At 42.1% G+C, this 12,811-nt stretch overlaps 1 protein-coding gene across 1 annotated transcript in view; it reads left to right on the top strand.

Moving 5' to 3' along the window:
• ano7 (anoctamin 7) overlaps positions 1-12,811 on the top strand; it is a 61,550-nt gene that overhangs the window by 19,327 nt on the left and 29,412 nt on the right. Inside the window, exons 5-15 of the mRNA XM_061972443.1 lie at positions 580-687; positions 768-904; positions 989-1,046; positions 8,299-8,409; positions 8,486-8,651; positions 8,758-8,848; positions 8,920-9,016; positions 9,082-9,225; positions 9,300-9,437; positions 9,516-9,614; positions 9,793-9,895. Of these exons, the coding sequence (XP_061828427.1) occupies positions 580-687; positions 768-904; positions 989-1,046; positions 8,299-8,409; positions 8,486-8,651; positions 8,758-8,848; positions 8,920-9,016; positions 9,082-9,225; positions 9,300-9,437; positions 9,516-9,614; positions 9,793-9,895 (1,252 nt within the window). The remainder of the gene's footprint in view (positions 1-579; positions 688-767; positions 905-988; positions 1,047-8,298; positions 8,410-8,485; positions 8,652-8,757; positions 8,849-8,919; positions 9,017-9,081; positions 9,226-9,299; positions 9,438-9,515; positions 9,615-9,792; positions 9,896-12,811) is intronic.

The raw sequence follows: 12,811 nt of genomic DNA, 5'->3' as shown, positions 1-12,811 counted from the left end.
ATAAGTCGCACTGGAGTATAAGTCGCATTTTTCGGGGAAATGTATTTGATAAAAGCCAACACCAAGAATAGACATTTGAAAGGCAATTTAAAATAAATAAAGAATAGTGAACAACAGGCTGAATAAGTGTACGTTATATGAGGCATAAATAACCAACTGGTATGTTAACGTAACATATTATGGTAAGAGTCATTCAAATAACTATAACATATAGAACATGCTATACGTTTACCAAACAATCTGTCACTCCTAATCGCTAAATCCCATGAAATCTTATACGTCTAGTCTCTTACGTGAATGAGATCAATAATATTATTTGATATTTTACGCTAATGTGTTAATAATTTCACACATAAGTCGCTCCTGAGTACAAGTCGCACCCCCGGCCAAACTATGAAAAAAAACTGCGACTTATACGGTAAAAAAATACGGTACTCAAGTAAAAGTAAAAAGTATGTTAAATTAAAACAACTCTGACAATTGAAATAAAAAAAGTTACTTAGTCAATGCAGCGCGTTACTACCCACCTCTGATGCTAACGTTGCCATGTATGACCACAACAAACCTGTCCTTGTCCAGAGGGACATGATCCAGCCCAAGACCAGGACCTTTTTTGTCCTCCTGAGCGCGCCCTGGAGCGTCCTTTGTTACTACGCCGAGGAGATCAGCCTGCGAGTTCCCCTGCAGGTATAAGCCCTGACGGGTAAGGCTTTCGGTGGTCTTCTCACGTGTGTGTGTGTGTGTGTGTGTGTGTCCCACCCCCCCAGGTGGTCAACGCTTCCTACACCAACTGGTCCGCCCAGATGTTCAAGTCCCTGTCGGCCCCCAACCCTCTGATGCAGGATGTCCCCAATCCTCCGCCGGACTTCTACACTTGCCAGTTCAGGAACAACAAGCTTGAGAGGTTCTATGGCGCAAACACTTTATTAGCAGAGTCCGGAAGAGGTTCTTAGGGAGTCCGAGTACAAACACCCTTTGTGTGTTGCAGGTTCCTGGGGAGCGAGGACAGAGACACGTTCTTCAAGACCACTCAAAGACATCAAGTGGTCAGTCACCGTCACATTGTTCTTCCCCAGTCACCGAAGTTTGGGTTGACAAGTCGGAAGCATCCTGATTGTCTTCAGGATGCTTCAGTCAGCAGGCGGATGTGACTCCGCCTCCTCGGCAAACACACACATTGATGGCGCTCACACGCCATTTCGAGCCACATTTAACACGCCGTGTCATTTTGTAAATAGTGCTTGCCCCTTTTGACAACAGAACCCATAACAATATTCAGAAATTTGGGGGGGAATCTTTCCCACCATTCACAATCCTTATGTACAAAACCCAAAACCAGTGAAGTTGGCACGTTGTGTAAATCGTAAATAAAAAAACAGAATACAATGATTTGCAAATCCTTCAATTGAATAGACTGCAAAGACAAGATATTTAATGTTCACACTGAGAAACTTCTTTTTTTTTTTTGCAAATAATCATTAACTTAGAATTTAATGGCAGCAACACGTTGCAAAAAAGTTGGCACAGGGGCATTTTTACCACCGTGTTACATGGCCTTTCCTTTTAACAACACTCAGTAAACGTTTGGGAACTGAGGAGACACATTTTTGAAGCTTTTCAGGTGGAATTCTTTCCCATTCTTGCTTGATGTACAGCTTAAGTTGTTCAACAGTCCGGGGGTCTCCGTTGTGGTATTTTAGGCTTCATAATGCGCCACACATTTTCAATGGGAGACAGGTCTGGACTACAGGCAGGCCAGTCTAGTACCGGCACTCTTTTACTATGAAGCCACGCTGTTGTAACACGTGGCTTGGCATTGTCTTGCTGAAATAAGCAGGGGCGTCCATGATAACGTTGCTTGGATGGCAACATATGTTGCTCCAAAACCTGTATGTACCTTTCAGCATTAATGGCGCCTTCACAGATGTGTAAGTTACCCATGTCTTGGGCACTAATACACCCCCATACCATCACAGATGCTGGCTTTTGAACTTTGCGCCTAGAACAATCCGGATGGTTCTTTTCCTCTTTGTTCCGGAGGACACAACATCCACAGATTCCAAAAACAATTTGAAATGTGCACTGGTCAGACCACAGAACACTTTTCCACTTTGCATCAGTCCATCTAAGATGAGCTCGGGCCCAGCGAAGCCGGCGGCGTTTCTGGGTGTTGTTGATAAATGGCTTTGGCTTTGCATAGTAGAGCTTTAACTTGCACTTACAGATGTAGCGACCAACTGTAGTTACTGACAGTGGTTTTCTGAAGTGTTCCTGAGCCCATGTGGTGATATCCTTTTAAGGCTGAAACGACGCGTCGACATAGTCGACGTCATCGGTTACGTAAATACGTCGACGCCGTTTTTGTGCGTCGGCGCGTCGCATATTTACGTCACACTACTTTACTGTCATGGCGGAGCGCAAAGCAGACGATGCGAGCGAGGGGAAAAAAGCACGCCAAAAGTCGTCAAAAGTGTGGGAGTATTTCAATAAACGGCCTAATAATGTTGTATGCACACTGTGTCGAGCGGAAATGGCCTATCATAGCAGCACAACGGCTATGAACGAACATTTGAAAAGAAAACCCCCGACAGCGTTCTTGCCATCACCATCAACAAGTCAATCGTCCGCGTGCATATACGTTGTCATTATTACACAAAAACATGAATGTGTCATTTGTATCTGCGTTGTAAATTCATAAACTAAAGCACCGTTTCGCTCTGAGAGGCGCGTTTGGCGTGCCTGTTCAGTGTTTACAAAGACGCGCTCCTCTTTAACGCTGTGGAGAGGCGGCGGCGGCGAGCGAGCGGCGAGGCGGGGCGCGCCGGGAGCGACGCCGCAATCGTGCCCAGGTGCGCGATCCGCGCAGTTGGAAGAGAAAAGACTTTGTGTAAAATTAAAAGATTGTAAACCTGGCAAAGCCGTCTGGCGTTCAGTCTGTCGGTCCTGAAAGAACCCCACGGCACAAGACGTGTCACAAACGCTAACGTTAATTAGTTGTGCAAATACCTTTTACAACATTAACAGTTACATATACTATGTACAAACGAACAATTAACTTTCACTTTAATCATACTATCATTGTTGTGTTATTAAGCAAAATAAGCAATACTTTTACTTTTGTTGAAATGTTTACACTGTAGACTTTTTTGTATTGGATGTTTAGCTTTATTTTTGCACATTTTAGAAAATAAGCAATACTTTTACTTTTGTTGAAATGTTTACACTTGTTACAGAATATTTCCGTTTTGCACTTTTTTGTATTGGATGTTTATCTTTATTTTTGCACATTTTAAAGCAAAATAAGCAATACTTTTACTTTTGAAATGCTTATACTATTCCAGAATATTAAGATTTGCACTGGATGTTTACTTTTATATTTGCACATTAAAAAGCAAATAAGCTACTTTTAATTTTGTTAAATGTTAAAAGTTTTAAATGTTTACATTGTTACAGAATATTTTGTCATGTTGTTGTCAATGTTGACTGACTAGTGGCCATACTTTTTTTTTGTAAATAAAAGCCATGCCTTTTGAAAAAAATGGCCTACATTTATTTTTTCCTCTTCATTTAAAAAAAAAAAAAAAAATCGGTAAAAGGAAAAATAATCTATAGATTAATCGAAAAAATAATCTATAGATTAACCGATTAATCGAAAAAATAATCTATAGATTAATCGATAGAAAAATAATCGTTAGCTGCAGCCCTATATCCTTTACACACTGATTTCGCTTTTTGATGCAGGACCGCCTGAGGGATCGAAGGTCCGTAAAATCTTCGCTTACGTGCAGTGATTTCTCCAGATTATCTGAACCTTTTGATCATATTACGGACCATAGATGGTGAAATTCCTAAATTCCTTGCAATAGCTCGTTGAGAAATGTTGTTCTTAAACTGTTGGACAATTTGCTCACGCATTTGTTGACAAAGTGGTGACCCTCGCCCCATCCTTGTTTGTGAATGACTGAGCATTTCATGGAAGCTGCTTTTATACCCAATCATGGCACCGACCTGTTCCTAATTAGCCTGTTCACCTGTGGGATGTTCCAAATAAGTGTTTGATGAGCATTCCTCAACTTTCTCAGTCTTTTTTGCCACTTGTGCCAGCCTTTCTGAAACATGTTGCAGGCATCAAATTCCAAATGAGCTAATATTTGCAAAAAATAACAAAGTTTTCCAGTTCAAACGTCTTGTCTTTGCAGTCTATTCAATTGAATATAAGTTGAAAAGGATTAGCAAATCATTGTATTCTCTTTTTATTTACCATTTACACAACGTGCCAACTTCACTGGTTTTGTACATATAGCATATTATTTGCGCGCTGTTGACTAGTGGTGCACCGAAAATTTGGCCGTCGAAAGAGGACTTTGCTCACCAAAACTGGATGTTGTGATGACGTATCCAACTTCCGCTGACGGGCTGTCTTTCCCCGCGTACACGAGCGACGTAGTTCGCCCAAAGATGACAAAAAAGTTGCGTTCGGGTTGCGTTGCGTTTATACTGAAGTCACATTTAAAAAGATCAGATTCCAATCGGGTTCAGGACTACCTCCTGATGTGGCCTGAATCTGATGCCAAAAGATCAGATTTGAAGCACTTAAGAGCGTTTAGACCGGCGGAAAATATCCGATCCGTGCCACTTGAGGGCAAAAAAATCCAATTAGGTGTGCAGTGTAAACGGAAGGGTTCAACCAGTGCCGGGTGACCAATCAGGTCTTGGAATCCGACCGCTGACTTTGATGGTTGAGTAATTCAGTGCTGACACAAATGTGCATGAAATAAATCATGAAAGGATTAAATACATAATGAAAACATTTAATAAATCATGATTTAATCAAATAAATCATGAAATTATTAAATTATTAAATTAATCATGACATGATTAGGTAAATAATTAAATCATGAAATAACTACTTAAATAATGAAAAAAATGTGAATTGATTACATTGTGAAATCATTACTTATATAATTAAATAACGAAATAAATCACTAAATAATTAATTCTTGAAATAATTATATCAGTAATTAATAAATAATTAAATAAATTAGTGGCATATTTAATAACACATTTATGTATGTAATTCCCATTATAATGAATTAATGACACATTTAAGTAATTATTGAAATATATATATATATATATTTTGTCCCACTTTAGCATGCATGTTCATTATTATTATTATTATTATTCATAATTTATTATTCATCAATTAGCATGCAATGCAAATCATACTCATGGAAAGGGGCAGCGCTGTGCACCAGGGGTTAGTACGTGGCTCACAATAAAAAGGTTCTGGGTTCGATACTGGGCTCGGGTACTCTGGCTTCCTCCAAAGACATGCACCTGGGGATAGGTTGATTGGCAACACTAAATTGGCCCTAGTGTGTGAATGTGAGTGTGATGAGATGGCGACTTGTCTTGTGTATACCCCGCCTTCCACCCGTGTGCAGCTGGGATAGGCTCCAGCACCCCCTGTGACCTCGTAAGGGACAAGCGGTAGGAAATGGATGGATGCCATGCAAAGGGGGTGTGATGGAGGGATGTCAGACGCCAACTGGAGACCTGTTAACGGGTGCTATTCTTGCTCCAGAGCCACTTTATGGGTTACTACTTCCCCTTTTCCCTTTTTTAAGTGGATTAATCTTAACCCTTGGGAAGACGAGGGACCATTTGGGGTCTCTTGTATTGCCGTTGAAGATGATTGTTCATTTTCAAGATCAGCATGATGACATATGGCCATGGGAGTTGGAAAGAAATAATCTCAATATGTGCATCAGCCTTCCCGGTAAGGTCTATTCAGGTGTACTGGAGAGGAGGCTACGCCGGATAGTCTAACCTCGGATTCAGGAGGAACAGTGTGGTTTTCGTCCTGGTCGTGGAACTGTGGACCAGCTCTATACTCTCGGCAGGGTCCTTGAGGGTGCATGGGAGTTTGCCCAACCAGTCTACATGTGCTTTGTGGACTTGGAGAAGGCATTCGACCGTGTACCCCGGGAAGTCCTGTGGGGAGTGCTCAGAGAGTACGGGGTATCGGACTGTCTTATTGTGGGGGTTCGCTCCCTGTATGATCAGTGTCAGAGCTTGGTCCGCATTGCTGGCAGTAAGTCGGACCCGTTTCCAGTGAGGGTTGGACTCCGCCAGGGCTGCCCTTTGTCACCGATTCTGTTCATAACCTTTATGGACAGAATTTCTAGGTGCAGTCAGGGCGTTGAGGGTATCTGGTTTGGTGGCTGCAGGATTAGGTCTCCGCTTTTTGCAGATGATGTGGTCCTGATGGCTTCATCTGGCCAAGATCTTCAGCTCTCACTGGATCGGTTCGCAGCCGAGTGTGAAGCGACTGGGATGAGAATCAGCACCTCCAAGTCCGAGTCCATGGTTCTCGCCCGGAAAAGGGTGGAGTGCCATCTCCGGGTTGGGGAGGAGATCTTGCCCCAAGTGGAGGAGTTCAAGTACCTCGGAGTCTTGTTCACGAGTGAGGGAAGAGCGGATCGTGAGATCGACAGGCGGATCGGTGCGGCGTCTTCAGTAATGCGGACGCTGTATCGATCCGTTGTGGTGAAGAAGGAGCTGAGCCGGAAGGCAAAGCTCTCGATTTACCGGTCGATCTACGTTCCCATCCTCACCTATGGTCATGAGCTTTGTGTCATGACCGAAAGGACAAGATCACGGGTACAAGCGGCCGAAATGAGCTTCCTCCGCCGGGTGGCGGGGCTTTCCCTTTGAGATAGGGTGAGAAGCTCTGCCATCCGGGGGGAGCTCAAAGTAAAGCCGCTGCTCCTCCACATCGAGAGGAGCCAGATGAGGTGGTTCGGGCATCTGGTCAGGATGCCACCCGAACGCCTCCCTAGGGAGGTGTTTAGGGCACGTCCGACCGGTAGGAGGCCGCGGGGAAGACCCAGGACACGTTGGGAAGACTATATATCCCGGCTGGCCTGGGAACGCCTCGGGATCCCCCGGGAGGAGCTGGACGAAGTGGCTGGGGAGAGGGAAGTCTGGGCTTCCCTGCTTAGGCTGCTGCCCCCGCGAGCCGACCTCGGATAAGCGGAAGAAGATGGATGGATGGATGGATGGATGTGCATTTTGCTAAGTCATTTTTAGCACAAGCTATTGAGTGTGTTTACATTGGAGTTCCCGGGGACCCTTTTGGCCCCCATCGACTCCCTTTTGTAATGGCCATTTTCCAAATATACTGTTATTTTATCATACTCTTTTTAAAAAAAATAACAAATGAATCCAAATAGGCCCTGCGATGAGGTGGCGACTTGTCCAGGGTGTACCCCGCCTTCCGCCCGATTGTAGCTGAGATAGGCTCCAGCGCCCCCCGCGACCCTCAAAAGGGAATAAGCGGTAGTAAATGGATGGATGGATGGATGGATGAATCCAAATATTTCCCACATGCAAATCCTATTAGTTGTAATTCGATCCTTCAACCACTAGCTGGCACCAGAGTAGCAGAGAGTATCACACGCATAGTTGCTTTGAAAAAGGAAAAACCTGCCATAACAACCAATTTGCAATAAAAATAATGTTGATGAGTTGGTAGTGGCATAAGAGTAGTTTGTGTTTTTGACATAAAAAGGGTTTCTTTCACCAAAAGGGCATAAACTCTTAAAGAAAGAAAAACTTCATATCGACTTTATAGATCTTTAGATTTAAGAGTTAAATGTAAAAATATATTTTAAAATGTATAGATTTAGACCCTCTCGGGTTCCCGGGACCTTTACCATTCACCGTATTTGGGGGATCTTTATGGGTTAACCTGTGGAGTACTGGGTGATAGAGGTGGCTAAAAACGCCCAACATTTGCTTATTTTTGAGTTTTCCGACTGCTTACCAGGTCCTACCTATACGTACCCTCGTGACTTATAATGCAGAGCTGCGGTAGCTTAAGTGAATAGGTGCCCTAAATAGTTGGCTGAGTAAAAAATATCGATAGCCGTATCATTTGTCCAGAGTCTTACGGTACTTCTGTATTGACCCAGTTAGAAACCCATACTAAAGAATACCAGTACCATACCATACATATCCCATTGGGAGGATATTTTGGAAAGAAAATGCGAAACGACCAAAATGACTAAAAGTTTGAGGTTTAATCGTGCACAGACTAAAGTTTAAGGTCAGACTTTTGTTGGATCTCATCCAATTTCTATTGGTTCTGTATTTTTGGGTCACCCTGTACCTTGATGTACGGACAGAACCACGACACAATTCAAGCTAAAGCGCACTCCTCACACACACTTCCTGACTTGGCCAGGCTTAACACCAGAAGCATAGCAGTTGACTTGGCTGTGTGTCTTCCAGCTCTACGAGATCCTGGCTCGGACGCCGTATGGCTCGATGTCTAAGGGCGAGGTGGGAATCGACCGGCTGCTGAGCGAGCAGGTCTTCACATCCGCCTACCCGTTGCACGAGGTCAGCTTCCGACCCTTAAGAATATCGTGAACCCATTAAGCGGACGGGTCTTTTATAAACCATGTGGCTACGATAGGGTGAATTCCAGTTGCCGAGCTGGCCGGTGGCCCCCGAGTCTCTGGTTCTCAGACAAATCCTGTATGGATACTGGGCGCAGTGGTCCTGCTGGAGACGATACCAACCTCTGGACCACATCAGGGAGTACTTTGGAGAGAAGATAGCTCTTTATTTTGCATGGCTTGGTAATCAGAACAAGTCACCGTGACACATTGTTTCTACGACCGTTTCTTTGGTAACCGTTTCTTGGTGACAAACTTAAACCGTACATTTCATGGTGACTAACCGCAGGGTTCTACACGGGCTGGTTGGTGCCGGCCTCACTCGTTGGGACTTTAGTCTTCCTGGCAGGTTTTTGGCTTATGACCACTGACATTCCAGCGTGAGTAGACACCTTTGTATCCCACGATCCAGCCCACCTTGTTGACTTAAAGTGTGTGTGGGTCTGTGTAGGCAAGAGTTGTGTAACAGTGGCAACAATTTCATCATGTGTCCACTCTGCAACATCTGCTCCTTTTGGAACTACTCCAGCATCTGCGTCACATACAAGGTTCCGTCTGTACATCTGGCTGTCCCACGGTCTGATCCCCTGACTGACCCACCGTCTGTCTGTAGGCGGGGATTCTGTTTGATAACGGAGGGACAGTTTTTCTCAGTGTCTTCATGTCCTTGTGGGCTGTCACCTTTTTGGAGTACTGGAAGAGAACATGTTCATCTTTGTCCCACCGCTGGGACTGCTCGGATTTCCAGGACATCGAGGTACCGGAACCACACCCTGATAACACATTGTCAAGAAGAACTTTGACCTCTACTATCTCGTCTTTCTCTCACAGGAGCGACCTCGCCCCGAGTTCGCAACCATGGCACCGATGACCATGAGGAACCCACTGACCGGTGCAGAGGAACCATACTTCCCTGAAAAGACACGGTTTAACCGCGTGTTAACCGGCTCTATGATTATGGTCATCATGGTGGGTCCGCTGACTTCTCAGGTCCGTGACTCTTTGGGACCTGGTGCTGCACAGTTTGTGAGGTTTTTCTGTGTGCAGGTGGTCGTGGTCCTGATGTTCCTTATCGCCATCATCCTGTATCGCTCCATCCTGAGCATTGTCATCTCCAAGTCCAGCTACCGTTTCTTAATCTTCTCTGTGAGCTCGACCTTTTGCGCACTCGCACATACCGAGCTCAAGGCGGGCGAGGTTTTTGCTATTACATAGTAGACTTGTTGTTACTTTAAAGGAGGAGTGGTAAAAAGCGATGATGTTCTAAGACGCCTCCCTGTGGGACTCCACACCCCTTTTTTTATGACTTTCTGTCTTTTTGCAGGCAAGCAGGATTGCCAGTCTCACAGGATCTGTGTTGAATCTGCTAGTCATCCTCATCTTGTCCCGAGTGTACATTTCACTCGCCCACATCCTGACCCGCTGGGGTGAGTTACACCTTCCTCCAACTTTCAGCTGCATCACTCATGTTTGGTGGGCCACCTTTGGCTTTTTGGAAATAAACATTAGATCAATGTGGAAAAAGATATAGCGGAACCCGCTTAAGTCGGTCTCGTTTATGTCGACAACTCGTCTGTTGCCCAACTCTTCGAGTCTCTAAGTCCATAAAGGGGACCTATGATGATTGTAATCTACATTTACCCTTAGGGATATACCAAATACGGTGAATGTTAAGGGTCCCTGGGGCCCGACAGATGATACATCTAAAAGTCTTAAAGGGGAGCTGCACTTTTTTTGGATTTTTGCCTATCATTCACAATCATTATGAAAAAAAAATATAAAGACAGAACAATAAGATCATATGGACAGCCATAAGTGTTTACATTTTGCTTTATATATTTATTATTTTACTTATTTTTTGCCTGGTTTTGTATTTGTTTTGTATCATCCCGTGAGGTGTATATTACTTTAGTTTTTTTTGTTCGGTTTGTACTTCATGAAGTTTTGCACTTGTGTTTTTATTTTTATTTTTTTCATTATATTTGGATGTATTTGTTTGGTTTGTATGCTATCCATTAAGTAAGACTTCGTATTATGTTGAAGGGCATACTTGCCAACCCTCCCGGATTTTCCGGGTGACATCCGAAATTCAGCGCCTCTCCCGAAAACCTCCCGGGACAAATTCTCTCCCCAAAATCTCCCGAAATTCAGGCGGACTCAGGTCCATGCGGACCTGAGTCCGCTTTCCCACAATATAAACAGCGTACCTGCCCAATCACGTTATAACTGTAGAATGATGGAGGGCGAGTTCTTGGTTTCTTATGTGGGTTTATTGTTAGGCAGTTTCATTAACGTCCTACCAGCGTGGCAACAACACACAACAACAGCAGTCACGTTTTCATCTACAGTAAAGCAGTTCGTCTGCCGTAAACAGCAATGTTGTGACACTTTTAAACAGGACAATAGTGCCATCTAGTGCATTTAGTGAAAGCACTTTTGTGCGTGCCACACAGCAATGCATCATCAGAGAGGGTGTTCAGCATGGTTAGAAAATACTGACAGAGAATAGAACAAGGATGGACAATTCAACCCTTAACTCAACAATGAGTAGATGAGTGTTATGTGTGTGTGTATGTGTAAATAAATGAACACTGAAATTCAAGTATTTATTTTATATATATATATATATATATATATATATATATATATATATATATATATATATATATATATAAAATAAAAGAAATATATATTTATAGCTAGAATTCACTGAAAGTCAAGTATTTCTTATATATATATATATATATATATATATATATATATATATATATATATATATATATATACATACACATATATATATAAGAAATACTTGACTTTCGGTGAATTCTAGCTATAAATATATATTTATTTTATTATTTTATATATATATATATATATATATATATATATATATATATATATATATATATATATATATAAAATAAATACTTGAATTTCAGTGTTCATTTATTTACACATATACACACACATAACACTCATCTACTCATTGTTGAGTTAAGAGTTGAATTGTCCATCCTTGTTCTATTCTCTGTTACTATCAGGAGATTTCTCCTGATGATTGAGGGGAACCCCCCCTCATGAAACAGGCCTGTAGAGATGAAATAGTCTTGTGATTTTTTTTCCCACACATACATATATTGCGCTCTACTACGGTATCGAGCACTATTTTTTGGATAACCTTATTAAGACATATATATATATATATATATATATATATATATATATATATATATATATATATATATATAAGAAATACTTGACTTGGTGAATTCTAGCTGTAAATATACTCCTCCCCTCTTAACCACACCCCCAACCACGCCCCGCCCCCAACCTCCCGAAATCGGCGGTCTCAAGGTTGGCAAGTATGTCGAAGGGGGCAGGAAAATATACGATTTTTCTTCATCCTGCTCCTTCTCAGGCATTGGTGTGTAAATGTATAATTGAATAATTGAGGTATAGTTGTCTATCGATAAAAGATGAAGGAGATAAATAAAAAAATGAATGAAAAATGAAATGAATGAATTATGAGAGACAAGAACACACGTCTTTTTTTTTGTAGGATTTTAGATGATAAAAAAAAAACGCTTGAAAAATGCGGTTAATAGGAGTCACCTTCAAAGTCCTCTAAAACAACTTCAAAACCCTCCATCAACGTTTTATATACACACTGCAAGTCGCCACACCTAGTAATCATTGGTACTTTAACTTGACATCTTCTAACTTTTTTTTTACCTATTTATCAGCCGTACCCCTCACAGTTTTACAACACATGATAGCGGTTACTATCTTAGCGTTAGCATGTTAGCATGCTAACTTTTTTGGCCAATTTTACCGCTGTACACCGCAGAGTCATCCAACTTGGTACGTGAAATCTGCTAACTTTTTTTTACCAATTCATCAGCCGTACCCCTCACGGTCATTAAACTTGGTATGTGACACATGCTAACGGTTAGTATCTTAACGTTAGCATGCTAACTTTTTTACCAATTCATCAGCCGTACGCCTCACAAGCATATAACTTGGTATGTGACACATGCTAACTGTTAGCATCCTAACCAGTGTTGGGTTAGTTACTGAAAACCAGTAACTAGTTACAGTTACTAGTTACTTTATTTCAAAAGTAACTCAGTTACTAACTCAGTTACTTAAACCAAAAAGTAATGCGTTACTGTGAAAAGTAACTATTTAGTTACTTATATATATATTTTTTAATTTTTTTAAGGCCCCATAATGCCCTTTTAGCCTTCATTTTAGTACTGTTATTGCACTGGAGAATAATACAATCTGTTGTTCAACTTGACATGCATTTGCATCACTGAACTCTGCTAAGCAATGTGCTC

This window comes from Nerophis lumbriciformis, linkage group LG17 (genome assembly GCF_033978685.3).
Source record: "Nerophis lumbriciformis linkage group LG17, RoL_Nlum_v2.1, whole genome shotgun sequence".
Lineage (NCBI taxonomy): Eukaryota > Metazoa > Chordata > Actinopteri > Syngnathiformes > Syngnathidae > Nerophis > Nerophis lumbriciformis.
Note: the sequence above shows the minus strand (reverse complement) of the source record. Positions and strands in the feature narration are given on the sequence as shown.